Here is a 27,672-nt window from a genome sequence, read left to right as displayed (position 1 = left end):
CAAAGTTTTTAATGTAAATTAAGTGCCTAATTTTATTAATATGTACTTAATTAATGTAAGCTAAAATTAAACATTTTGTACGAGTATTATGTCGTATAATGCGCTCAACATTGTTTTTTCTTTTTAAACTATTAACATACATATACATATTTAATTTGATTAAATACAGTGACTATATTTCTTTGCACATAAAAGAGAAAAAAGTCCTGAATCAATGCTTGTTCAGAAAACACATTGTACACATTGTATTATCTGCAAAATATTTACAATTTACTAAATTGTGAATTTTAAAACATTTCCTGAACTGAACATCATATTAACTCTGCGTCTGTGCGCTTTGTGCATTGTTATAAAGCTTACGCACCCAAACAAAATGTGGAAATGGGGAAAAACACCCAACGTTAAAATAAAAACGCATGCAGTGAAACTGCTGTATGGCAATCGAAACGAGAAGCAGCAGAAGCCCGAAGAGAAATGACGGATTAAGAACGGTGTAAAGTAAAAGAATTGATTGGATTTTTGTTGTTGTGGTTTTTTAACTTTAAGCTTTAACGTTTTGTGTATGCACTGTGCAACGAGGGGGTTTTTGTGTTGTGCATTTTCTAGTGCTTTGGATCCTTGTTGTAGTCCACATAGACGCGCACCACTTCACCGGAATATTTGCGTTGCGACGGCATAAAATAAAAGTCTGGCGTATCGGCCCCGCCATTCAAGCGTGGATCATCGCGCGATCGATCATAGCTGGCGTCTCGTTCATTTCGATGACGTCGCTCCTCGCCACCCGTACGCTCCCTTTCCCGCTCGCGCTCCTGTCGTGCAGCACGTCGATCGTGCGTATAATAGCCGGATGGCTGCATATTGGCCGAACTCTGCTGGTACTGATGATTCTGGCGGGGCAGAGAGTAGGCACGCTCCGCATAGCTGCCACGCGTATAGGGTCCTGGTGCAGTGGCAACGACGCCGCCACCCACACTGCTCTCCTGAGTCACTTGGCGACCATTGCTGGAACGACTTTTGGCACTGCTGCTCTTGCCCTGTCCATGGCTCTGGCCATTGGCCACATTGCTGTTTTCATAGTACATCTGCGATTTGCTGGTGGGTGAGTGGGACATGGGTAAGGTGGTCTGTTGGCTGCTGGACGAGGAACGATTGCGTGCCTTCTCCTTGGCCGTCGTGCTGCTGGTCATGTGCTTCTCCTCGGTCTCACCATAAGGATCGAATGCGTAGTTGGTGTTCGAGGCAAACTCCTTCCAGGGTGAGTTCTGTATGAGCTTCTCCTGTAAGCAAGCAGAGCATTATATTTAATTTTGCTTTTGGGTGTGTGTAAATTAATCAGTTCTTAGCGCTTAACCAGTCAGCATTTGGTACGAGCTCTAATCGTATTACGATTTACAAGTATTGATAGATATAGATTCTATACTAATCGGACTCGAACTTTCAAGATTACAGTGCGCGCTATCTAAGGACATCGTTTAAGGACTATATGTACTATAATTTGCATTTGCAATGTGCCTTGTGCTTGCGCTTATGCCAAAAGCTTTTTTTTTTAAAATAATATCCAATTAACGAGTAGAAAGCAAAGATAGTCTGCTGAAGATATGCCCATGGGTAAAATTATTGTTAAGAGTTAGATGAAAATTGAAATGAACTACTTTAAAATTGCTCAAAAAAAAAAGAAAATAATACATAGGTTTATAGCAGGAAAATAGTTTAGGAGAAGATTTCCAATTTGGTTTTTAGTAGGAAATACATAGCATAAAACAAATGCTAACTGGTCTGGCTACAAATACATAAAGATATAGTAAACAGCAACGGAATAGTTATTATATAAGATGTTTTGTTTTTAGTTACAGGGATGATAGTGTGAGATAAAAAGATATATAGAGCTCCATAACAAGAGTGAGAAGATATGTGAGAGAAAACTAGAACCAGTATTATTGGCTTTTTGTGGTATATGGTTAGCATTTTATAGTAGTAGTCACATACTTGGTTAATAAATACAACAAAACAAAAAAGGAATTTCAATTACCAATGAATTCTTTATGTTCTAGAATTTTGATAAGCGCGACTCAACACATTGCCGTATATATAGTACATGTATAAAGATATCCGCGCTGCTGTTAGGGTTTTTCTGATTTTGGACTAACTATTTTTTTTTTGTATTTTATTTTTTTTATTTTTTCGTTTTTGTTTTTGTAGTTGAGCAATTGTAGCTCTTATTGCAGTATACATATACGATATATATATATATATATTTATATGCTTCTTTATAGAATATATGGTGGGTAATTTGTGTTGATAGTTTTTTTTTTTTATTATTTTATATTATGCATTTGTTTTATAGATCGCTAGAGGGCTGATAGTAGCGTTGGTGCTGTCGCTGTTGATATATGCGCCATTCATCGGGTATTACGTAAACCAGCTTTAAATAACATTATACAATTGAATAAACATTATTATTAATCGTGTATGAATTGAACTCATTAAAGATAATTATGTGCGCCACGTTTAAAGGAAACTCAACAAACAATTTAATGTTAATGCTAAAATGTCAGTCAAACCAAATTAACTGCCAGAAACGAAATAAAATGATTATACCTTTGTATTTTTGCTTTTGCGCGATGTCTTCAAAATGGTGCAGAACGCTTGAATCAGGGCGATAAGCACCAGGGCTGCAATCAGACCTAGGACAATATACAAACGTGTCTCGGACAGATCGAAGAAGGAGAGCAACGTATCCTTAGCACTCATATCCTCCGTACTCTTATCTGTGAATATTCAAAATGACGAATTCAATTTTAGCCTAATTTAGCCTCAAGCAACTTACATTCGAGCGCCTCAAAGTCCAAAAATTGTGGATCCACTGTATAGGAGCCCACCTTGCCGGTGGCTATCTGGTCCTGTAGAGCTGCTTTGATTGCTGCCGCATTCTTTTGGACGGCGGCTGCGCTGGTCTTCTCGATGTTGTTGGTGTCCAGCGTGTGCAGCTTCTCCACATCGGACTTATCGAACATGGCCTGCACCTTGGCCACCATTGAGTTGCCCTCCCTTTCAAGATAAAGAAAATATTTAAATTGGATAAACATAAGAGTGTTTTCAATAAAATATATCGCACTTTTCAAAGCCCAATATCTCGGTTTTATAGTAGCCAGGGATGGCTGAGAGTATGCCATTGAAGGAGTCGGAAAGGGTTGCCGCTAGATTGTTAAAGTCCACAGTGCCGGGCTTGGGTGCCTTAAAGGATTCTGCCAAGTTCATCAGCTTTACGCCGACGGCATAGACCAGGCGACTGGGCGCCGGTGTGCTGGTACCAACGAAAACCGATTCCAGCTCTGCGAGAAATAAATAACATAATAATAAAATCAAACCCATTAATGGCAACCAGAGATTTGGTCCCACCTTTGCCGCAGGACTTGATGCAGACGCGACGCGCTGAAATAGGTGGCACTTGTTCGTGTTTACGTATCTTTTTGTTGACGACGTTGAAGGCACCGCCCAGCACGGGGAAGAACAGATAGAGGCAGTGATCGTCCGTGAAGGACAAGTCCTGTTCATCGTTGCTAACACGCTTGCGATTGAACTCGAGGATCGTGACACCCTTCTCGATGCGACCGGATGCATTGTAGATGTCCTGGCGTTCGTCTAGCTTGGGCGGCGCATAGCCCAGTACCCAGGTGTCCATTAGGAAGGGACGACCGCTGCGTCCATCCACCCAGCCAATGATGGCATCGGTCTGCGACATGCGCTGATCATTGCTGAAGCCAATGCCCGTCCATGTCTGCGTATTCGATGTCTCAATGTGCCAGCGCATCTCGTCTCCACGTCCGACAGTCTCCCAGCTGGCGTAGTATTCGCAGCTGTGCTCCTGCGGCGAACAGTCCGAGGGATACTTCCAGTGACCATAGCAGTCGTTGTCCAGCACATTGGTGCTCAGATCATTCCGATCAGTGGCAGTAGCAGTGGGCTTATCTTTTTCTGTTTGGGGTTTATCAGTAATCAAAGATTGAGATTTCGCACCAAGGATTTCCGGGACTTACCAAAGAAGTTGATTTGGGTTACGCCGCGTTGCATCTTGTGTCCATGGTATTTGAGTTCATCCGGCTGGTAGAAGTCCTTGACGGATGAGGCTTCTGTCTCCAAGCCAGAGGCTGGCACATGCACATAGCCATTCGGCTCCTGACCCTTGGCCCAGATGACGTGCGTTAACGCATCGTCCAGGGTGTGATCGGTGGCATCGCTGGCCACCAGTTTCTTGCGGAATATAATTGTGGTCACACCATTCTCCTCGTAGCCGGTGCCCAATGACAAATCCGATTTGCCACCATAGAACTCATCGGTGCGCGGCGTGGACCGATCCCGAGTATAGTAATCTCCCACCCGACTGGCCATGCCGCGTGCCGTACCAATGACAATATCCGTGCAATCCATCGGATTGAAGTCGTGACGCGGCGTGTACGGATTAAGCTTGTACTTGGGCTCTGTGGGAGTAGAAAAAGGGGTTCAGTGCAATCCTTAATGGGAATGAAGACAAATGCGTTTCATTTGTGGGCTTTGTGTGTGTGTTTTTTAACTTGGTTAGTAGATAATGAAGATTGTGATTTGAAAATGCGAAGCCGTTACCAAGTCACATGCGTTTACCTGCTGACTCAAGGTTTGCCGACTTTTTGGGCGCTGGTTCGCTCTTCGGTTCCGGTTCGCTCTTGGGTTCTGGCTCACTTTTGGGTTCCGGTTCGCTCTTGGGTTCCGGTTCGCTCTTGGGTTCAGGCTCGCTCTTGGGTTCAGGCTCGCTCTTGGGTTCCGGTTCGCTCTTGGGTTCAGGTTCGCTTTTGGGTTCAGGTTCGCTTTTGGGTTCAGGTTCGCTCTTGGGTTCTGGTTCGCTCTTGGGTTCGGGTTCGCTCTTGGGTACGGGTTCACTTGTGGGTTCAGGTTCACTCTTGGGTTCAGGCTCGCTTGTGGGTTCAGGCTCGCTCTTGGGTTCCGGTTCGCTCTTGGGTTCCGGTTCACTTTTCGGTTCAGGTTCACTCTTCGGCTCAGGCTCGCTCGTCGGCTCCGGTTCGCTCTTTGGCTCTGGCTCGCTCTTCGGCTCCGGTTCGCTCCTCGGTTCCGGTGCACTCGTCGTTGTCGGCTCCGGTTCGCTGCTCGGCTCCGCTGTGCTATTTGGCTCTGTGTTTTCAGCATTTTGTTGGTTTTTTTGCGAAGAGAATAGATTTGTGTGCTTAGTGTTAGGTGCGGGATTGAAGGTGTTTGTGGTAAGCAGAAGCACAACAAGGATAGCAATAACAACAGTCAGTGTCTAACATGTTTCTCTAGAGGATTTGCTGGGCTGTGAGTCTTTTTGCCACTACATCTTTTTAGCTCTAAATATATTTGTGGTATCCAATAGTGGATAAGAAGTGCACTCAAAATGCATATCTTTGGATGCTTACCTGTGACTTGACGGCGACTGCGACCAGGTTTGCTGCTGACACGATAGGATACACTGGTGGACACTGAGGTCACACCGTCAATATGGGCAAATTCATCTTCATGTTTGGCGACACGTTTCGTTTTGGTGCTCGGCTCTGGTTCGCTTTTCGGTTCGGGTTCGCTCTTAGGTTCCGGTTCGCTTTTCGGTTCCGGCTCACTCTTGGGTTCTGGCTCGCTCTGGGGCTCCGGTTCACTCTTCGGCTCTGGCTCACTCCTCGGTTCCGGTTCGCTCTTGGGCTCTGGCTCACTCTTGGGTTCAGGCTCACTCTTGGGTTCAGGTTCACTCTTCGGTTCTGGTTCGCTCTTGGGCTCTGGTTCCGAACCCAGTCCTTCGAGCGTTGTCGTCAAGTCTCCAATGTCTTTAATGAGTGGGAAATTCTTGCATTCCGGAGTCAGACCACGTGGACGCCAGCCCAGACCCACCCAAGAGGTACCGTTGACCTTGAGCACCATCTCGATCTCCTTCTCCTCCTCCAAGAGACGCCAGTACATGTGATAGTCCGGGGATAGCTCCTTCTTCGCATAGGACGTCAGATCCAGGCTGGTCGACTTGTAGGGCGAACGCTTGTTGCAGCCGATGCCATGCCAGCCAAAGTTGCAGTAGCACTGGCGCCGGGGCAGAGAGGTGCCACCCAGATCGATGCACTTGCCCTGACTGGCGCCGCAGTCGGCATTGCTGGTACATTCATCCCGGTACTGGCAGTGGTCGCCGTAGTGGTTCTTCTCGCACTTGCAGCGCGATGGATAGTATTTGCCATTGCCGGAGCAGGTCTCCTTGAAGTCCTTGCGCATCTTGATGTCCACATCCGCACATGACCAGAAGCGATAGCTACCCGACCACTCATCAGCCTGGCGCAGCAGACGCAGCGTGCAATTGAAGCACTCAAAATCCTTGGGTATGTTCACCTGATACGATTGGGCGCTGAGGAAGGAGCGGGTTAACTGAATCCTGGAGAAGATCAGGGCGAATATAACACTTACGTGACATCGGTGCGAACAAATTCCGAGTTGTTGACGTGGGGTGTCAGATCCAGCACGGGTCTGTCAAGTGCATCCAATAACTGTAAACGGAAGCCGCCCTAGAAATGTAAACAATGATAACAATGTTAATAAACAAGCCTTTAGGTAAATGGTTAGGGGTTGCAGAGGGTGACGCCCACTTGGGAGTGAGGCAAGCAGGGAGGAGTTCTGTTTACATCTCGCAAACAATGACGGAGCAGTCTTTTCCCATTCAGATTTTTTAACTATGGGAACTTCTAATGCAATGCTTGACTTTGAGGCAGCGGAACCGTTGCGCGTATTAGTTGTGGAATCTAGATGCTTGTAATCTGAGGTGCATGTGTGGCAATGATTACAACATTTGAAATGCTGCCCATTTCAGGCTAATTATACCTGACAGCGAGATAAGAACCTACTCTTCATTATTGTTTATGTAGGAGCACTCGACGAGCAGCTTGATTGCCATGCTAATTGTCCAAAAGATCTTGCCAGATGAGGCAAGCGTTCCACTTACCTTGTGCGGATAGGCCAAGTGCCAGGTGACATTAAACATGGTGCCCGACAGCAGAGAGGTGCGTATAGAGCCTGAAAAGATATATATATAAGTAAAACATATTAAATAACATATTTAAGTTTGGCAGCAGTTAAAGATATGTACTTGATAATATGTCCCCACTACTAACTTTGCTTAAAGCTATGAAAATCTTAGGCACGTCGAAGATTTTACATCGTTGCAGAGTTGCGGAGTTCATTGGCTCACATGAAAATCTCGTTATTCAATTCAAAATCTGTCAACTGCTCCTATGTAAGTCAAATTTGTATATAGCAAGTCTGTATAGCAAGTCTCAAAAAATCATAGATGGATATTGAACATAATCATGAATATTTTATATATCTTATCAAGTCGGAGACGTCTACTGCAATGTGTTACACATTTTCGGGCTACTGCAATGTGTTACACATTTTCGGGCTATTTATATGTTACTCAGAAGGAATCGAATTAGCATGTAAAATCGCAAAAAAATCGCATAATTTCTCTTTTTACAGATAATTTATTATAAATAACTGTAACCATTCAGATATCAAATAGAACTTTCAGAAATATTGAACAAAACATTCCAACGTAGCAGCTCAATCAAATTTACATTTAGAGATCACCTGAATTTGTTTTGGCTTTTATATATTGTCTTCAAAACAAGCCAGGGAAAAAACAAGCTCGAATATTAAATTGAAAAGAATATGACAAGACTATGACAAGACTATGAAAATAATTGCAAATATGAATAAGAATTCTATCGAAGCAATGTACGCAAGAAATTTATTGAAATTAGTTTGTTAACTAGTGAGTGAGTGAGTGCAAGAAATGGAGCAACGCAATTTCAATAATGATCATTATGATCAACAACGTAATGGGTCTGCTTATCAGGCCATGCAGTTGGAGAGCTGATCAGACCTTACAGTTGCCGGGAACTAGCCATGGCAATTGGCTTAACTGAAATATGTAACGCATAATTAAATGTTTTGCCAGCACTCAAGCTGAACTTGTTTTGTGAGCTTGTGGTTCTGCATTGCGTAGCGAATCACGTCGAGTGGAGTGGAGTGGAGTCGAGTCCAAGTGGCTAGATTGAAGTGATCTCCATGGCGCTGTTGGCGCGCACACCTGACCACTTGAACACTTGAGCACCTGCGTACTAAATTCCAACAATTGCATTGGCCAGGCCCAGACATTGCGAATTGCGCATGACGATCGATGGCTGGCCGTGGGGACAGGACAGGACAGGACGGGACAGGAAGCTAGCCAGCAAGCGAGCCGAGGCGAGCCCAGCGAGTCGCCACCACACACATGCTGCTGCCCCACACACATCTTCGCATTACAAGTTTTTCTTGCTGCAGACAAATTTTTATATGCTGCTGCTGCTGCTGCCGCTGCTGCTCACATTGCATAATTCCAATGCGGTAACCTCGGCCAGCTGTGAAAAATTGCTATCGAGCATTGAGCATCAAGTTGGGGAGTGGAGGAGGTGGAGGAGGAGATGGCTGTAGCTATTGAAAGGCTGTTGTAAGTGCTATAAGTGAACAATCAATGCCCAAGCGCAGATCGCACATCGTTGTCAGCCAATACATGCGAAGCGAGTTGCTAATTGAAGCCATTAAATGGCCATAACGATACCCACTCAACAGGCAACAGCTAACAACAGTCAACAACAAGCACGGAAAGCGAAAGCAGTCAACATTACGACAAGACAAATAAGGAAGCTACAAAATTATGATTACTCTGCTGCTGCTGGTGCTGCTGCTGCCACAAAATTGTTGGCCATCCTCAATAGTTGTTGCATTTGCCATCGATACTAACCAAATACGTTGAGTACTCAGTGTTGACCACGTGTGAATGCATCGCATCCATTTGCCACAGTCTTTGCACAATCTGCCCAATATGGACAGACAACAAGAACAACAACAGCAACAATAAACATAAAAGACGTGCCATACAAATGGAGTCTGCTGTGTTTGTTGTCTGTCACGTTGTTGTCAATGTTGGCACTGATTACAAACAAAAGTGTATAAAAAAAATATATAAATAGTAAAGGTAATTATTCGACTTGTAAATACTATGTAATGAATTAAGTCTTAAGTGAAATTCAAACTTAAAACTTCGAGTTACAAATAAAGGTGCAATATAACAACTTTTACATCAGTTCACTTTAAAATTTCTAGTAATTATTATTATTTTTATTGTATTTTATACGCAATTGCCAAACTTTCTGACAGCCTTTTGAATAGCCGATTTACAGGGTATTTTACTGAAAAGTGTCTAATAGACATTACGACGGCTTTTGTAGGTCAGCAATCGAATGCGACTTTTGATTTCAATAGCGCAATTAAAGTGTGTGTGACTTTTTTTTTTGCAATGATTCTAAAATGAATTCCGCTCTTGTAATCAAGTGGGCCACACATTTAACATGGCGCAGAAAAGCGGTTTGGACAATTCACAAAAAAAAAAAAATATAAACAAAACAAAAAAATAAACAAAATTCAAAGAGATAATCGAATTCAAAGACGCTGAACCAGCTCTTGAAAATGGGTTAAGTTAAGGCAGAAAAATATGAAAAGGCTGCTAGTTCGGACGATAAATCAATTGTGCCCATTAATAAATCGAGACAGCAACAAGAGCAACAAATTATATTTATGTACATTTATTTTGTATTTTTTGTTTTGGGTGGAACCAGTTGCTTAAAAGCAGCCCAGTCTGGGAGCTGGGAACTGGGTACTGGGCAGCGAAGCATGCATCCAAAAATTGGCAGGTGCTTGGGATTGTTTTCTTATGTAGCTGCCAAAGAAATCGCTCTTGTCTTGCCGTCTCCCTCTCTCTCTCTCTCCCTCTTTCTCTCACACTCGGTCTTGCTCTCTGTTGGTCATTTTCATATTTTGCTTCGGCTTTGGTCCGTCATATTTCTCACGAGCGCGAAAGTTGTTCACCTTTGATTTTGGAGGCTGCGTTGCATGAATATCGAATGAATATTGCGCTTGAACTCTGCTGTCTTGTGACTGCCTCATTTCGAAAGTCGCAGCGAGAAACTGATAATGATAATGATAATGATTCTCTATATTTCAATAGCAAGTGTATTTCTTTTACTCAAGGTGGCTCTTGAAGTTTTTTCGCATCAATTTTTTTTTATAACATTTGTAGAGGAAAAAAAAGCAGCCTCTAATTTGTCAAATTATTTAAAATATCATTAATTATTTGTGGAAAAGTTTTTTAATGAACTTTTGATTGATATCGCCTCCAGTTCCCCTATGACGATGATGAGCTACTGAAAAGGTAGCGAAATTCCGAGTAATCGAAAGTTATAATGAAGCGCACAAAAAACATAAACACAATTAATACATACATTAATTTCTAGTCATTTATATGCTGCAGTCCACTGGCTGCGTTTATTACAAAATAATTAATTTGCTGAGAGGTAATTAAATATAAATACGAACTATTTTTGTCCAAGTTGGAAAACGCATTTTTTATAATGGAAAACATTATCAAAATATAGTTTTTGTAGATCAGTGCACTTCATCCAATGGTCCTCCAAATGCCTTACACAAATAACTTTTTTAATTGAAACAGTTTTATTAAATTTTAAAATCATAAATCAACTTGCCAAAGCTGTACAACATAAAATGTCGCCGAAATGAAGCTATTATCACAGATAAATATAATTTTAATTTGAGAAAAAATATTCGGACATAATTTTACTTAGGCCAATGACTTATTAGTTGAAACAAATTACAATTTTCCGGCTTGCCAATTCAGCTTTCCAGAATCCCATAATCAGCAACGTTCAAAATGGAATTGTTGTGCTATTTAATACCTTCTAGCCCAGTCTTCAATTACTAGCCAAGTTTTTTTTGTATTTATTTTCAAGACACAATTCACAAGTCGTTCATAATGAAATTATCTTAAACGTTGTTGTTGATTTTTGGTTCATGAATAAACAGAAAGCTCGCTTAAAATTCATATACGTGGAAATTATGTAATTGTAATGATGGCTATTAAGATAATTTGCAGTTATTTCCTACGTTCTTTCACTTAGGCAGAATTGAAACCTCAAAGATAATTTAGAAAAGTGGTCGAAGCCAACTTTTGCAATTGAATAGAAGCGAAACTCGAGAATACTTTTCGATGAGTCCATGCCATAATGACCAGTCACTTATATAAGAGCCGTCTTGGCATCTTTGCATCATTCTTTAATGGTATGCTTAAGCCAAGCAAACGAACCTTGAGGCCAATTCGCTGGCTGAGAATGTAAGTGGAAAAGAATGTGTGCTTGCATGCATTCTAATTACAGTGCCGCTTGCATGAACATGCGACAGCTGGGCACCGGAGTAGGAGGAGGTGGGCGGTGGGAGAATGTATTTGCAGCATGGCTGCCAAATATGGCGTGTCGTTGCAAAGGCAAAGACTTCCGCAAACACACACACAGACATACACACACATCAGCCGTGCAACGTGAAAAGGTTGACAAATAAACTTGACTACTAACGATGCTTTGCGCAGTGCCATAAATTTTAGTAGTGACTGTTAAGTGAGTGGACGCCCGCGAGTGTAGCATGCCATAAAATTAATTTTGTTTTGGCAACCCTAAGACAACATAATGTTGCCACCGTTTCAATGGACGACGCCAATTACGTAGCAACCTGACTAGGTGGCAAGCAACATTTTCATTTTTTGGGGCTGCAACTGCAACTGCAACTGGTTGCTGCTTGTGTTTTTGGCCGGCTTGTGGTCAAGGAGTTTTCGCTTTAGTTAATTGCTCGTGACGGCATCTTGGCCAGATCCGCAGTCAGCGCCTCTGCGGTTCGTATTTATGGCATGCTAGTCAATATATGTATCTTATGTGGCATATGCACTGAGAAAAATGTTTTGACGTTAGCGCTTGTCATGGGAAATTGAAATTGAACTGCTGTTAATTTCGGTATTAATATATTTCATTGTTTTTCAATATTTGTTTATGTTTTTCAATAGTTTAATGCTTAATGCTAAGCTCATATGTAACTAATTGTTAAGTCTTTAGTCAACAATTTAAATTACAGGCACTGAAATTCCATTAAATTTTATGTCCGCATACATTTCTGAGCTCCATGTTGGAATTTTTTTTATTTTTCTCTATTTACTTAGTGTTACAAATTAGGAATGCTGTAAACTCAGATGTAATATAGCCAAGGTTAAAAATATTTGTTTGGGAAGAGGCATGAGTGTGACCAATATATATATATGCCTTATAGTTAAAGTTAGCCAGGCACTCAGTGTTGTGTTGGCATCTGTCTAACGTTTTCTTTCAGTGCAGCCTGCTTGTAGTGCATGCGATCGTTACATATTTGCCATTTGATATTTTGTAGAGCGCGCTCTCATTGATATTCTGTATCCGTCCATGTCTATGTATGGGGTCTAGTGCAAGTGAATGTCGTTGAGATTTGTATGATAATTTCAAAGCGACATTTCAGCCAACAAATGAATGGACATTTGAAATTGAAATATGAACGTATGCATAAAGCGCCGCATATACAAACAGAAAATAATATAAACCAGAAACAAAAACAAAAGCAATTCAAGTCACTGGAGATGCTGATAAATGGCTCTTTGGAAATGTTAAACATAAATTGAGATGATAAATTTTTAATTGTACGCATATTGCTGAAACTGCGTCTTGAGTTTACTTTGTATACCTCTTTAGTTTTTTTTATATCTACCAGTCCAGAGTCGAAGTGTGGTTTCGCTAATTAGAGTCTGCATTTAGTGGCAGATCTTCGAGCAGATGCAAAGGTAAGCCGCATTGAAAAGTGTGACACAAGCCTCGGACCACAAGTTGACCCCACTTAAGTGGGTAATATGGAAAATAATAAAAAAAAAGCAAAACAAAGACAATTACAACAAGTTGAAGTTGTCAGCGCAGAAGAAGAAAATCAAAAGAGCCCAAAGACAATGGCAGAGACAAAGGCGAATCAAAACAAACCGTTTGGCCCTTAGACAGCGCAACGAGTGTTAACAAATTGAGATACAAATGCAAATAAGCGGCAAGAGGTCAACAAGTCGTCAGTTCAATGAGGCTGCCACAGATATAAGGTGCATACAGCGGCACTTGCCAGAAAGGGGCAGCAGCCGTATCAGAAATGCGGTCACTGGCAGAAAGAAGCGAGTGGTATTGATACAGTTGTTAACTTGCATCATTGCAGCAGCTCTTCAACAAGCGTCTGTCTCTCTGTCTGTTTGTCTGTCTATCTGTGTGTTGGTCTGTCTGTGTGTGGCGCAATGGCCATATATGTGTGTACTTATACGAGGTTTAAGTGAAAGTTTTTCACTTGCAGCGCGCGTTGCATTCGTCTTGTTGTTTTTACTTTTTTTTTATTGGCAGAATACATATATCATCATCATCATTAGCAACAGCAGCAGCAGCAGCAGCAGCAACATCAAGGCAGGCAGTCAGTCAGCCGCGGTTGCAACTTGCTGGCCAATAAGCCAATTCGCATTGGCCAGCCGAGCGCCGCCTTGCGCAAAAAAAATAAAGAAAGAAAAATAAAAAAACGCCGTTAAAGCAAAGCGAAAAAGCCGCAAACGAAGGCAAAAGTTGTCATGGCCCGAAATGGGTTAAACGTGCAACCGGTAAGCGGTCAGCCAGCCAGCAGGCAAACACAGCTTGCCACAGGCGGTGCACGTTGCGTATACGCAATGTGCGTACGCTTATAATTAAAAACGGAAAAAAGGAAAACTGTATGTACAAAAATGTGGTTGAACAAGTGTGCAATGCACAAGCGTTTAATATGCCATACTAACAACATTATAGGTACACCGATTGAGTATAAGTTTTTAAGCAGCAGTAAAAAATTGATTTCCCATTTGGATGCGACACACGTGCTTCACTCTGCCCAAGGCAATCGAAATTCAGTGGCTGCTTGCTTAATTATAATATTCATATACATATGCAACTTAATTTGTATAAAGATATATATACATATGCTTAATAGTATTCGTATTCATTGGGCTCGGATGCAGCCACATCAAATGTCAAAACTCTTCAAAACAAGTGGGCATCATTTTTTGAAAGTATTTGAGGTTAAAAGTAAAAAAACACAAAAACCGTACAAGAATGCTTGAAATAGTGGAGTGCACACGGACAGATGCCCTGTAAGAAGATAATAAATGTATATAATGTGATTATATATATTTTTAATATCTTATTATTATATCATTTTCATTCTAGAATTTCTTGTAATTCTCTTTCAATAAGTATGATTTTTACAAATTCAAAAATTATATCTGCCCATATATAAAGCTATCTATCACTGTTTGTGACTATAATCTTCATATTATGTAGGCTCTATTAATAAAGTGGGAATGAAAAAATAAATTATAATCAATTCATATGCATACAGGGTATTATGAATATATAGTTTTAAGTAAGCGAATGATGACCCAATTTTGAATATTCGCCGCAAGTGAATGGCGGCATGGGTACCTCTCCAACATATGCAAATTAATTGGTAACAGTTTGTAGCCGCAGCCGCAGCCGCAGCAGCAGCAACAACTTCAACATCAGGCAACAACAACTTACAACAATAATAACAGTTAACTAAGACGCAACCATTGAAAACTTCAAAACTTTAAATAGTTATGCAAGCGAATGCACATGTGTGTGAATCATAAAATGCATGAATACCACTCATGAATGTTCGCTGTATGCACATGTATGTATTTCACATTAAAATGAGTCTGTGAATTGAACGTGCATAGCCAATTTAAATGCGACTAAAATACGTGGCTAAACAAACTAAGCGACTCGCTCAAATATCAATGGATTATGTATTATTTGTGCGGCCCAACACAAAAACGAAACCGAAGCGTGTCTGGAAACGTAAACAACTCTTAGTTAATATTTGATGACTTACTAAGTGAGCAAAACAAAATGTGATTATCATAAGCAGCTATAAATGTACGTGCCCCTGAAGCTATATGTTGGTTTTTGGATAAGCTCGCCTAGATTTCTACCGGTTTTAGCTAGTACAAAAAAAAATATATATAAAATAACATTTGAAAGCGCAAAATACTTAATAATAAAAACAGTGGGTGACTGGAGGTATTTTTTATAGAAATCGCGCATCGAGAATGTATCTGAAGCTTTTATTTATGCCTACAATACTTCTTGGTCAGGTTATTAAATTACATTTAATGAGTAAGAAACACAGAAGTAAAAATTAATGGTTTCCAACAAATCCTTGGCTTGTCTACTCTTAACGATCTGGAAATCATCATCATCATCATCATCATCATTAAAAAAAAAGTTAATACCTTTTGCAAGCGCGGTAGCAAAATAAATGCTTTAAGAAGGATTCAATTAACTTGTCTAAGCATTAAGTAATCAGCTTGACAATGAGACTGCTGTTCAAGTCAACTTTATACTTCATACACCATAGAAAGACATCCTTACGAAGAATCTGTAAATGTTCTGTAGATTAAGGCCAAGACGAAAGACTCGAACTTCTATGAGATGTCAGATGCCGAAAACTTGTGGCCACATTTGGTTGGCCAAGACGACAAAGTGGCACATAAGGCGCCAGAGCCAGCTGCAAGTGTTGGCCATACAAAACCCATACAAAAAACCGGCCATTATTCCCACGGACTGCAAACCGAATATTTCGCCAGCAAAAAGAAAAAAAAAATCGAAATACAAATAAAAAAAGGTAGTCAAATATTATTTATATGGTAAAAGAAAACCAAACAAGCAACAACAAATTGTAGGCAAAGGCATGAAGGCTAGTCATATAGAAATAAAACTTAGTTGGATGCTGGCAAAATAATGGACCACAGGCATTGATTGCAGATCGAGGCTGGCCGGAGTTTTTCACAGACCTACTTTTACCTATATCTGCCTTATCAAGCGTTAAACTTACCTTTGGGCATGCCGCATGGGGCCTTTGTCCGCGAGTTATCCAAGAAATCCAGATCGAAGCCGCGGGCAGGTGGATACGTGAGGGCGACGTGTGCCTCGGCGCCAAGATCCAGCTGCAGGCCACACAAGACCAGAGTCAGCAGCGTCGCAACAAAGAGACGGCCATTGGCCACGCCCTCAACATTTTTATTGATAGACATTTTTATGCTGTATTTTTTTGTTGTTGTTTTTTTTTTTTATATTTATTTTTGGTGTGTAATTTATTTCTTGCTAATGTTGCGTATTGTTGTGTCGAGTCTTTTTTACATTAGCTTTTCGAAATTTGTTGTAAAACTTCGCGTCGAATTGTGTTGTGAAAAATAAATACAATTGATTTATTAGACAACAGCCACAAAGATCACACCTCGATGAACAGCTGGCCAGCAAAAATTCAAATTATTTTTTACCCGTTTCCAATAAATATTTAACAGTTATTATAGATGCATGCTTTACAAATTCCGGCACTGCAAAGAGATAATAAAATAGAAATGTTTATTATTTATGTTATTTGAACGCTATGCAAATAGAGTTATTACATCATTTGCTGAGATCAGTCAAATTTACAAAGTACTTTTTATTTTTAAGCCTCAAGTGCTCGAAATAATTTTATTAAAAAAAAGGGGGCACTACAGCCCAAAAACAATGCCTCAAACTTTTTCTCATCCCACCAAATGCATTAAAAAATATATTTTCATAACAGAGACCTGGAAAGAAAAAATGGGCCACAAAATGTGTTGAAAGATATATTTTGGTGGCCCCTGGTGACAGACTTTTAGATGGCGTGTAATGAAGCCATAAAGTCAACTCCAACTCAAACTCCAACTCAAACTCCAACTCCAGCATCTGCTGCAACCTGAACAACCGTCAACTGATTTGGCTATTGGACACAGCGCTCGGCTAGCTATAAAAGCTGCGTGTGAAACGCCGGTTCAATGTACAGTGAACACTGTTCGTGTGACGCCTTCAATCGGGTTGGTAAGTGAAATCGAAGGTCTTTTATTTTTTCTTGCCGTGTTCGATCAACAAACTAATCAAAGCTATTGACAGCTGCCAAAGCAAATGACGTGCTTAACACGGGCCAGAAATCAGTAAAGTGACCGCAGTCCAGAATTATGCAGTCCTGGGCTGCTGCACACTTAAGATACCCTGTAAAAAGTTGAAAATGTGCCAGGCACGTGAAAACTATATCAGCCAACTTCATTTTATGGTGTCTTGAGTTTAAATTCTTTTAGCTGTTTATCGTTAGGGCTATAAACTATAAAAATGGTATCTGGGTGTAAACGATATAATTAATCTCCACTTTCTTTACTTTCTTTTTTTTAATATGACAAGTAGAATATCAAAATACGTATTTACCGAAAAACTTTATGCTTCCTCTGAACTTGTAATTTTATTGTTATTTATTTATTAGCTTAAGCCCTCAAGCAAGGTGAATTTAACATCTGTGTTTTATTTTATTCTTAACAAAGTTTGTAACATTTTTTACTTTGAATGTGTTTATTGCTCTAATTGCAGCACATTGGATCAAAATCGTGACAAGAGTGCAGGGTATACGTACTTGTGCTTTTAGTTGATTTTAAAAAGCCATAAATAAGCTGAATTTAAACTGTGGCAGCTACCGGCAAATAAAATCATAGCGGAAAGCTGTCGGGTGGGCGTGGAAAAACTCAGCAAATTTGGCCAACAACTGTTGGCTTAAATGGGCGTCTTAAGCCTGGGGCACAGGCGTTTATCTTTCTTATACCCTGCACATAAAATGGCTAAGAACTGTACTCATGATGTAGTCGAGCCATGTCCAAGTCCGTCTAAATATATTTGCAGAATAAGTTATTGTATACCAGACGCTGATCAAGTTAATTTCATTTAAATTTTATCGACATTCGTTTTATCGTTTTGATAATATCGAATTAAATCGATTTCTTCTGGCTACAGGTCACCTTTAAGTCGGATACTCTTGAGGACTTTGTAATTCGCTGTTTTTTTGTCGTGCCTTGAATTGTTTTGATATGGAAAATTGTGGCTCAGTTTTTGACGGCAAATTGCATGTGGCAAGATAAATGAACGCCAATTGGTGTTAGTTGGTCGTGGCAACAATCCAAACAAATGATTGGCAAAAATGTCTGCAATTCCAAATAGAATTAGAACACCGAATAGAAGAAGCAGCAGCACGAGATGAAGTTGGTGATAAAGATGTGAATGTGGACAGCGACTTGACTTGACCATTTGCACGTTCCAGTTTTGCGTTGTTTTTAGCTGTCTACTCTTTTTTTGTTTTTGTTTTTAAGCTAGTTTGTAATTAAAGCTGATGCCTGGACACCCAATGCAATAATCTAACTAGTCATCGTCTAATGCTATCTGTAGACAAATGTGTGTTAAGTGTGTAAGTGTGTGTGTGCGTGTGTGTGTGTGTTTATAAGAGACTATAATTTATAAGCCGTAACGGTAGCACAACTTCCGAACAGCTGTTGCTGCTTTTTCGAATCTGTTCGGTTTGACTACGTTGTTCATCATGTTTTTTTTTCGTCATACATATATATATATATATTTTTTTTTTTTGTTGAGGCTTGCCTCGTTTGGCTACTCTAGAAATTGTCTGGCATTGAGAGCAGCAGCAGCGACAACGACAACTGTGACTGACGACTGACCACAAATTACTTGACATTGAACTACATACATATAAAGCTTGCTCAAATAGCAAAAAAAAAAAAACTACAAATAAAAATAATAATAAAAAGTTTGAAAGAACGACATGCCGAAGAAGACATACCCTTTCAGAACGGAGTTCACCTCGACAATGGGAGCATGAGAGAGCAAGTATACCTAGTAATATATCCAGATGCTATTAATTATATAAATTACTGTACTTTTTATTATTCTCAGACATTTCAGAGTTCTCTGGTATTCGATGTTGGCAACTGGCTTTGTTCATCCAAGCATCGGACTGGAATACAGTGTCTGGCAATTAGTTATGAACGGAACAGCAGGGGATATAGTTCATGCGGATCATGGTTCCCATGCGTCGGTGGGTGAGTGTTGTACCCCCATATTTCCATAACCTAGGCCAACCTACGGTTGTTTAGACGAAATCTTATGTTTCAACAGAAAGTTCCCACGTGTGTTGTGTGATATTGAAGTATATTACAAGTTGTATCAAAATTGTGTTCTTCACTTTACGACGAAAGAGTATCAAAGCTTGCTAAGTGTTTGCACATGCAAACAAGTCAGCGTAAGCTAATCGAGTGTACACAACTAGAAGATACCTTTATCAGATACATTTTTTCGTGAATGTGAATTTAAAGATAAACGAGAAAATGTAGAATTTATTACATACTCCCCTGCTTTCTTTTATCAATAACAATGTCTAGTTGTCTTTATAAAGTGTTTTATTAAGAACCAGCAACTGGATATAAATATTTTCCCAGTGTCAAATATGTTTAATTTTGCAAGTCTTTAAAATACCTTACTCAGCAAATTTGGAATACTTGCAGGGTATAAGAAGCTAATAAAAATAAGCTAATTAAGATAAGGTAAACACAAAATAAGAAACTGCTGTCGCAGCATTGAAAATGAATTGAAAAAATATTTAGAGCATATAGCAGCAAGTGGGTTAGAACAAATTGCCAATGTCCGATGGCTTCAGGGGGCGGAGAGCAAATTGAGCGGAGTGGGGAGTCCTATGAAATTGTAGCTGACCCGCATCAAAGTTGTGCGCGCTGTTTGAACAGCGGTTTTCGCTTTTAAGCTATTTCCATGCTGTTTCTGTTGTTTTCTTTTCTTTTTTTTTATTGGTAATGCAATATGCCCACATTTTTACTGTTTCATAAATTCACGTGTCTTTTTTAAGCCCGGCGCTTGGGCAATTTGAGGCACAGCTGGAATCGCTTAAGATATAAACGCACATAAACAGATACAAGATACAATTTCACAAATATTTCCTTTGTGTAAGCTTGCAATGAGTTGAGAAAATTTCTTTCATTACACGACATTAGCTTAGGCTGCATGCTGTCATTATTTAACGCTTTAATCAATTAGAATCTTGGCTTAATTAACATAATTGTTAAAATCGCCGTGCACATGCAATTAAGCAAACAATTCAGCTTGGTAAAGATAAAAAGCGCGTTAAAATTGTGTATGTGTGTGTGTGTGTGGAAGTTCTTTGAAGCAAACACACACTTGACTTTATTGTGAGTGCTGCTGCTGCTGTTGTTGTTGTTATTGTCGCTGTGTATCGATTATAGCCAAGACGTAAACATTTTGGCCACGCTACTCGCCCGCGGCTCCAACGAACGCTGGCCAGAAAAAAATGCAGTCCAACTGGTTACGAAATATTCGAAAAGCTCATTCATGTTCAGCTTGAGATACAATTTTCAAAATACAACAGCTAAATAAAACGTATACAAATTTGTACCGCCAGCGTTGTTTGCGTTTGTCTGTGTGTGCCCAGTAACCGGTTGCTGGCCCATAACAAAATAGTCAACTATTAATGGTTTTACGATACTCACTCACACTATGCGCTCCCAGACGTCAACAAGTGCGGCCAAGTGTGCAAGTATCTGTATTTGTATCTGTATCTGTATCTGTATCTGCTTCTCTATCTTGAACTCTAGCTGTAGCTGTAACTGTATTAAATGTGGCAGTCTCCAAAGGAAACATCGGGCAGATACAATTTGTGAGCGCGTTCCAATTTTTAACTAGGAATTACCAAAATTAGAAAATAGTTTGGCAAAACGAACAAAAAATGACCAAATTTAAGTAAAAGACTTGAAATTGATTTTAAATTGAGCTTTACAGATTGTGTAATAGTGGCTGGCAGTTAATAGACAGTTCGCTTAGATAGCAATTGAGTAGGCAGAGTAAAGTGCAAATTCAATATGAAATTGTAGTATTGTTGATGATTTTAACATTTTGAAAACTTCTTATTGAAACTTATCATATCTTATTTTTGTTGTTAAAACATAGCTGCAATAGAGAAAATTTAGTTATTGTAATGAATGTTTCGAAAGGTAAAAAGATTCCAAAAAAACACTTCCCCAAAATCAGTTAGCATTGTTCTACAACTGACAATTTATAAATTGAGTTCAGCAACTGTGAACGACTTAAAGGTAACTATTCTATTTATTGATTTATATTTATTTTATTCTCACTTTTGTTGTTGGTGTGTCAAAATAAACAAATTAGTAGCTTTGCTAATGTCAGTTAAATTGGTTATATAAATAATAAAAAAAACACATTTTTAATATTTATTCAACAACTTGAGACGCTTTAAAGTTAACTATTCTTTTCTATTTGTATATATTTCATACCGTATTTATTATTATATATTTTTATAGCAGTATTGATTTCATAAGCATGTGATTTTATTGGCACTTTTGTTATTGCTGTGGGACGTGCACCTTGTGCGTTTGAAAGTCTTACTCATATGTCTGTCAAACTTATTGTTATTATTAGCTAATAAAAATTTACAAAAATGATATTCGATGCGCACACACAAAAACTTTCTAATCGCAATTTATTGATGGGCTGCACGTCGAATGTGAGTTTTGATAAGTCCGTTTGACGCAAGTATGAAAGAGGTATCGCACACACAGCCACACAATAAAGAAAACATGTGCGTGTGTTTTGGCCAGAGGCTATTAGCGGTTTGCTACTACTTGAGATTTGTTTCCAAGTTGCTGACAAGCTGCGAAAGTCGTCATCATCATCATCATCAAAATCAACATCATCAACATTATGAGCATCATTACGAAGTGAACGATTATTATTAGAGGAGAGTGTGATTTGATTTCTATTTGCGCGAACTCGTAATGCCACGCATTGGCAGCCGAAATTGAATTATAGCCAAAGAAATGTGATTGACAAACATTTGATGCCAATTTGGCCCAATATAATTGCTATCAGGCTATTTGCCATAGCCAACTGTCTGTTTGTTTTTCGGCTTAGTTTTTTTTTTTTTTTGGTGACATAAATAGCGCCACTTGACCAACAACTCGTGTCGTGGCTGCGGCTCTGTCGGTGTTTGCCTCGTTGATTAACAACTTAGCCAAGTTGCGTCCTCGAGTGACTTTGATTTGAGCGCATATGCAACATTTGGCATTTGGCATTTGGGCAACACGTTTGCCGAAGTGTTGCGGCTTGTTAATCAATTCAATTAATAACATAAACACATCACACAAAACAACAACTGAAACCGAACTAACGCAGTGAAAGTTGCGTTTGCTTGAGGCCAGTTCGATCGATTTCCATTAATCAGTTTTCTATTTCACTTGGAGATTTTTAGTGTTTTGGAATGCAGCGACAAAAAGAAAAATAAAAAACAAAATAAAATCAAAATTAATTATAGAAAACAGCAACAACAAACTGTCAACTGATTAGCCTTAAATAATGCGTCATATTTATAATTGAAATTAACATATATTGCCTTGTGATATGTAATCTGGTCGAACTTGTGCAGCCAGTTCGTGCCTTAAATCTTTCGTTTAATGCTTAGCATATTTCTGGGCAGGTTTCGGTGTTCTTTTTTTGTACACTTGCAAACATATGTATGTGTAACAGAATGTGTTTCACAGTAAATTAGAATAACATTTTGCACAGTTGCTGTGTAGGCTTCTATCTGATTTACTCCCCAAACGAATATTCTTTTGAATGTGGATATTTGAATATTTGTTTTACTAAAATCAATTTTTCTATGCATTATTTATGTACAAACAGTCAACTTTATCATCGACAGTTATTTGTGTTTATTTTATGAAAATATCTGTTAGAGCATTTTATATTCGTCATGCTAAATTCAACTGTTTATTCTCGTTTTCAAAATTAAATTTAAATTTGAATTAATTAATTCTTTTTTTTTTTTTTTGGTTTCTAAAATGCATATATGGAAAGTCACGGCTACAAATATACATATATATCTACGTCGCTGGAACAGATTAGCAATCAACTTTCACAAGAATCAAGCCTAACAAGCTACACAAGTTTTGTTTTGGCTTTTTATTAGCTAAAAAATATATAAATTACAGTCAAAGTCGAGGTCAGGGTTCAGATACAGCGCTAAGCGCTTATTTGTCAGAAGCTTGTCGTGTTTATTGTCTATTAAACTTGATACCTAAAACAAATACAAGCACACACACGCACGCACACGCACACACACGCACACATGTCCAACAATTGTGTTTATAGTCAGTACAAACATTGCCTATAAGATCATATTTCTTCAAGATGGCAAGCAATTGTAAACTGATGGCCGTTTTGCCTGAGCGGTTTTTTGGCATTAGAAGGCGATTGGGTCTTGTCTTGGGCACCGTACTTGAGACTTGTCCCATCAACTTGTTATGTTATGCTGTTGTTATTGTTTGTAGTGCTTGTTGTTTAGCTTGTTCAAAGCTTCATTTGAACTCAGGTTCAGTTTTTTTTTTGTTGTTTTGTTTTGTGGACCCAGTCCGAGTACAAATTGCAAATTGATTTGTGGAACGTAAGTTTGCCAAGCTTGCAATTCATTTAAGAAAGCTGCCTACGCATCTAACCAGTTGCCAAGAAGCACCTGTACAAAAACAAAAATTGCTTATTTATAAATGATTTGCAAAAGCTTTTACAGTCATCATTCTTATGTCTTTGTTTCGCCATTATTAGTTTTACATATTGTGTTACTTAAATAAATAAATATTTAACGGCAAATAGTCGCACCTTTTGTTGGGCCTTCCGAATGATTTGCATATGCAGCTTTCGCAGCAGACAAGCATAGATTTCGCTGCATAAATTCCATCTGTCATTGTTAGCGAAATTTTGCGTGACTTTTATCTATTTTTTTTTTGGGTTTTCTAAACCCCCATTAGTGCAGCGTGCTTTGCTTAGAAAAATGTGCGCTTAAGGTCGCTTAGCACAGCTGCTGCTTAACATGCGCCCAACTGATTGATTGTTGGCCAATTGCGTCATTTTTGATGAGCGATTACGCTTATGGCAATTTACACGAGTCGCTTACAAATTATGTGCAGCTGCTGCTGCTGCGATGGCATTGAAAACAATTCGTTAATTCGAGCCAAATAATCAAATGCCAAAAACCAATAACAGCGATACAATCAAGCTATTTCCGATATTAAATGCACTGCAATAAGTTTAATTGCAAGCATGTCACAATTTACTTGATAGATATTACGTAATTTGAAGGTTATTACTATTATTATTTAGAGAGAAAGAGAGACAGAGAGGGAGAGAGAGAGAATGCGAGAGGAAGGCTTAAGGGAATTTTAAAACTTACAAACCAAAAAAATATATCTAACTTTAGCTTTATAAGCACATTTGACAGCAACTCGTTAAATGAATACGTAAATCGAACTCGCACAGATAAAAATATATATTTATCATTTATTTGAAGAGGCGGCACGAATTGGAAGGGGGAGGGGGTGAAATATATTGCCAAGTGTCAAAAGTTTGATGGTAGTTATTATTTATTAGACCCCAAAACCAAATTTGCGAGAGGAAATTGAAATACTCATTGTGTTGTTAAAACATAACAAACAAAAGACTTAGGCAACGAACTTGAGCTGTAATAGTATCAATTACAAACTAAGTACTGTTTGCGAAGCAATCGAAAGCATTTTGGATTGCAATCTGTTAATCTGAGTGTTGTTTATAATCAAGTATTAACTGCTGCGCACTTCACTTGATTCAAGATTCCATATGGAAAATACCATAACCAAAATAACTGCATAAATATACGAGTCGATTGCAAAGCGCTTTTATAATCAAATAAAGCTTAGTTCTGACTAGTTGTTGTTGCTGTGGTTGTAGTTGTTGTTGTTGTACTTGTTGTATTTCTATACAGAGAGCTTACAGAGTGAAGATGCGCCCCAAGGTTTAATTCACTGAACGAATGTTTAGGCAAATCTCTGATTGAACATCGCTCGTTCTCGTTCTCTCCTTCTCTGTCACATCTCTCTCTCTATATCTCTCTCTCCCTCTCTCTCTCTCTCTCTCTGACTGTGTGTGTGTATTTCTAACCAGTTTTCCTAACCAAAACGTATTCGGCGCCCGCATATTAGACAAACCTGACGACTGGTTTCGCTCTCCGCATTTACACTTTTTGTTGTTTGATACACTTGTGAAGAGTACAACAAATTTGTCCTGAATCGAGTAAAGTATATGTACATATACATTCTTGATTAGTAGCCAGGTTCTATATATGTTAAATGTCATAAGAGATCGAGGAATGATTTATTTTCATATTCGAAAACAACAATTAAATATCGATCTATATTATTTCTTTTAATTCCCATTAGAATAGTGTTATTGTCTTCAAGGGTATGCAATCTTCGGTGTTTTGTTCTTGTGTTGGGATTAAAATATTTTAATGGCATTTGGTTTATTGAAATTCTTTGTGTCATATCGTCAAAGTATGCTAATAAAATGTAATGTATGCATGAAGAAAAGCTTCTATTCATTTTGCGTGGTGAGGCTTACATCAAATACTTCTAGCGCTCTCTGTGTGTGGGTTTCGGCTTAGTTGGCTCGGTGTTGTTAGATGCATGCAGATGCCATCCGGTTTTGTTTGTTAGTTGTTATTTTGCAGCTGGCGCTCGGCAGAGAATTGCCAATGTGGTTCGGCTGCATTCCAGACATGACTAATTCCAAAGAGTTATTACCCTCAAGGTCATTTGTTTGTTTGTGCGAGTGTGTGTGTGTTGTTTTTAAGTTGATTTTGGCATTGCAAGTGTTAAAATGACTTGCGATTTATTTGATATCGACGAATCGAAATTCGTTAGCTCATTTGCTTAGGGTTGTAACTTAAAGTGGAATTTCCAGATTCAATTCTAAGAGGCTGTCAAAGTATATATACAATCAGACCATAAAAGCGCCGACCTGCTTAAAAGTGTTGCCAACAAAACCCTCAATTAATTACGTGCAGATTCTTTGGACAAGACAAGACAAGCGAAGCAACAGCAAAGCGGCCAACAAACAATAACAAAAAACAATCTTCATTTGTTTAATGAAAGTATTTAAATATCTCTGTTCCTGACTCAGTGTCGAAAACTTTGCCGCTGCGAAGTCAACATTTCTATTGTGATTAATGATTTACAAGCAGGCACCAGAATTTTTGTCTTTATTTTTGGCCAATCTTTTGTGTTGTGTGTTTTCATCTTTGTGGTTTTGAAAAGAATTGCTCTTTGATTTTAGAAATGATCTCATCTCCTCTCAGCTCAGCTCAACTCACATGGGATGAGTATTCGTTACTGCAATTATGAATGCTGAATAACCACCGAAGAACAACTGTCAAAACACTTGGCAAAAATCAGATAACTGTACATTTACATAAATGTCAATTTCATAACATGAATGGGGCTGGTCTGAAAATAAATACAGCTTGGACCTGCTTAGCAAATTTTAAATTATTAAATAAATAAAAACACGTTTGTGTTCTGACTATAACATTTAAATAAACACAATACAAATCTGACGATTATAAATTTTATTATATTTAGAAACAGAATCATCCCTAACGAGCGCTGAGTAAGTATCTGCGGTATTGCTTACTTATTGCTCACTGTGATATTCCTCGAATACCAAATCCGTTTAAGAAGAGGGAAAAGCGCGGTGCAATAACGGGTAAACGTGAATTCCTTTGAAGCTCACCTTCGAAAACGGCAAACGGCTGCAAAAATAATGCGATGTAGGCGGTGATAAGTTACGAAAGAAACGCCAAGCGCAATGTTCCAAAGGGTGAGCTGCAACTCCTGATGATGGTGATGGTGACTGTGACGGGGCACTTGAAGACGAGTCTTGGAACACAGCACAGAAAACCAACCTAATCAAAAGTTACGACACGCACGCGCTAACCGGGGGACAACGAGGGAGAGAGAGCTGGTGGAACCGGGGGGTTGGCAAGGGAGGATTCGAGCGTAGCACACGATCAAAGTCAAACAAAATAAAAACAATGCAGTTGCCGCGGCAGTATTACGATCGAAGCTACTACTAAGGCAACGGTATGTTTGTTGCACTCCGCACTCCGCACTCTGCAACACCTAGCCTTACTTCACAACTGCGGCAGATTGCACCCACCCACACAATCACTAACACGCACGCACACACACACACACACTGAGGCACACTGTTTGCGATGTGTTAATCAATTAAAATCGTATGCGCATCGAATGTACATTTCGCATTGCTGCATTTTATTTGTTATTTTTTATTTATTTACTTTTTTTGTTGCTAATCAAATACTTTTCGCTTGATTTATTGCAATGGCGCGTTCTATTCGAGAGGCGGTTGCAGTACGTGCCTGGCTTGGTACGGCAGCAGAATTGCACATGGGCACACACAGCAGCACACGTCTGTTACGTAGCACGTCGAAATTCAAACTGACAACTTCGCAGCTCAATCTGGACTTGAAAGCACCTGAAGAGTTAACGAGCGACCGAGTGCGACAGAGAGACAGAGAGAGAGAGAGAGAGAGAGAGAGAGAGAGAGAGAGAGAGAGAGAGAGAGATAGAGAGAGTTTTAGATTGCCAGACCTGCAGCTGTTTGTCGTGCAGCTAGCGATCTGTTTTTAACTGTATGGCAACATTACAAATAACTGACAAATTTTTTGTATCAAAATCAAAAACCAAGCAGCGAATGATTCTCCGAGAATTATCGAATCTCTTTCTTTCGAAGATAAGATGCCAAACGAACGGTATACCTGGTCTAGGATACTTTTCTGATCTGGCTGATATTCAACCTGGTCTAGAAGCTTATAAGTTAA

At 39.3% G+C, this 27,672-nt stretch overlaps 1 protein-coding gene across 3 annotated transcripts; it reads right to left on the bottom strand.

The window, feature by feature from the left end:
• Nucleotides 1–5: 5 nt before the first annotated feature.
• Nucleotides 6–27,292, bottom strand: LOC6560851. Of its 3 annotated transcripts, none has more exons than XM_032734869.2 (12): nucleotides 27,130–27,259; nucleotides 15,901–16,402; nucleotides 6,980–7,050; nucleotides 6,448–6,545; nucleotides 5,427–6,388; nucleotides 4,639–5,163; nucleotides 4,038–4,478; nucleotides 3,400–3,975; nucleotides 3,116–3,332; nucleotides 2,828–3,048; nucleotides 2,599–2,768; nucleotides 6–1,277 (listed from the first exon to the last, which is right to left on the bottom strand). In XM_032734869.2, exons 2-12 carry the CDS (start codon nucleotides 16,097–16,099, stop codon nucleotides 603–605), a joined length of 4,155 nt encoding a protein of 1,384 aa, XP_032590760.1. In that variant the 5' UTR covers nucleotides 16,100–16,402; nucleotides 27,130–27,259; the 3' UTR covers nucleotides 6–602. The 3 variants fall into 3 exon arrangements, with proteins under 3 accessions (XP_032590760.1, XP_001986288.1, XP_043072269.1); XM_001986252.3 differs by having other exon boundaries at nucleotides 12–1,277; nucleotides 26,562–27,292; XM_043216334.1 differs by lacking the exon at nucleotides 6–1,277 and adding an exon at nucleotides 2,264–2,422 and having other exon boundaries at nucleotides 27,130–27,260.
• Nucleotides 27,293–27,672: the final 380 nt, after the last annotated feature.

The sequence above is a fragment of the Drosophila grimshawi genome, unplaced genomic scaffold (genome assembly GCF_018153295.1).
Source record: "Drosophila grimshawi isolate 15287-2541.00 unplaced genomic scaffold, ASM1815329v1 contig_1367, whole genome shotgun sequence".
NCBI classification, from domain to species: Eukaryota; Metazoa; Arthropoda; class Insecta; order Diptera; family Drosophilidae; genus Drosophila; species Drosophila grimshawi.
Note: the sequence above shows the minus strand (reverse complement) of the source record. Positions and strands in the feature narration are given on the sequence as shown.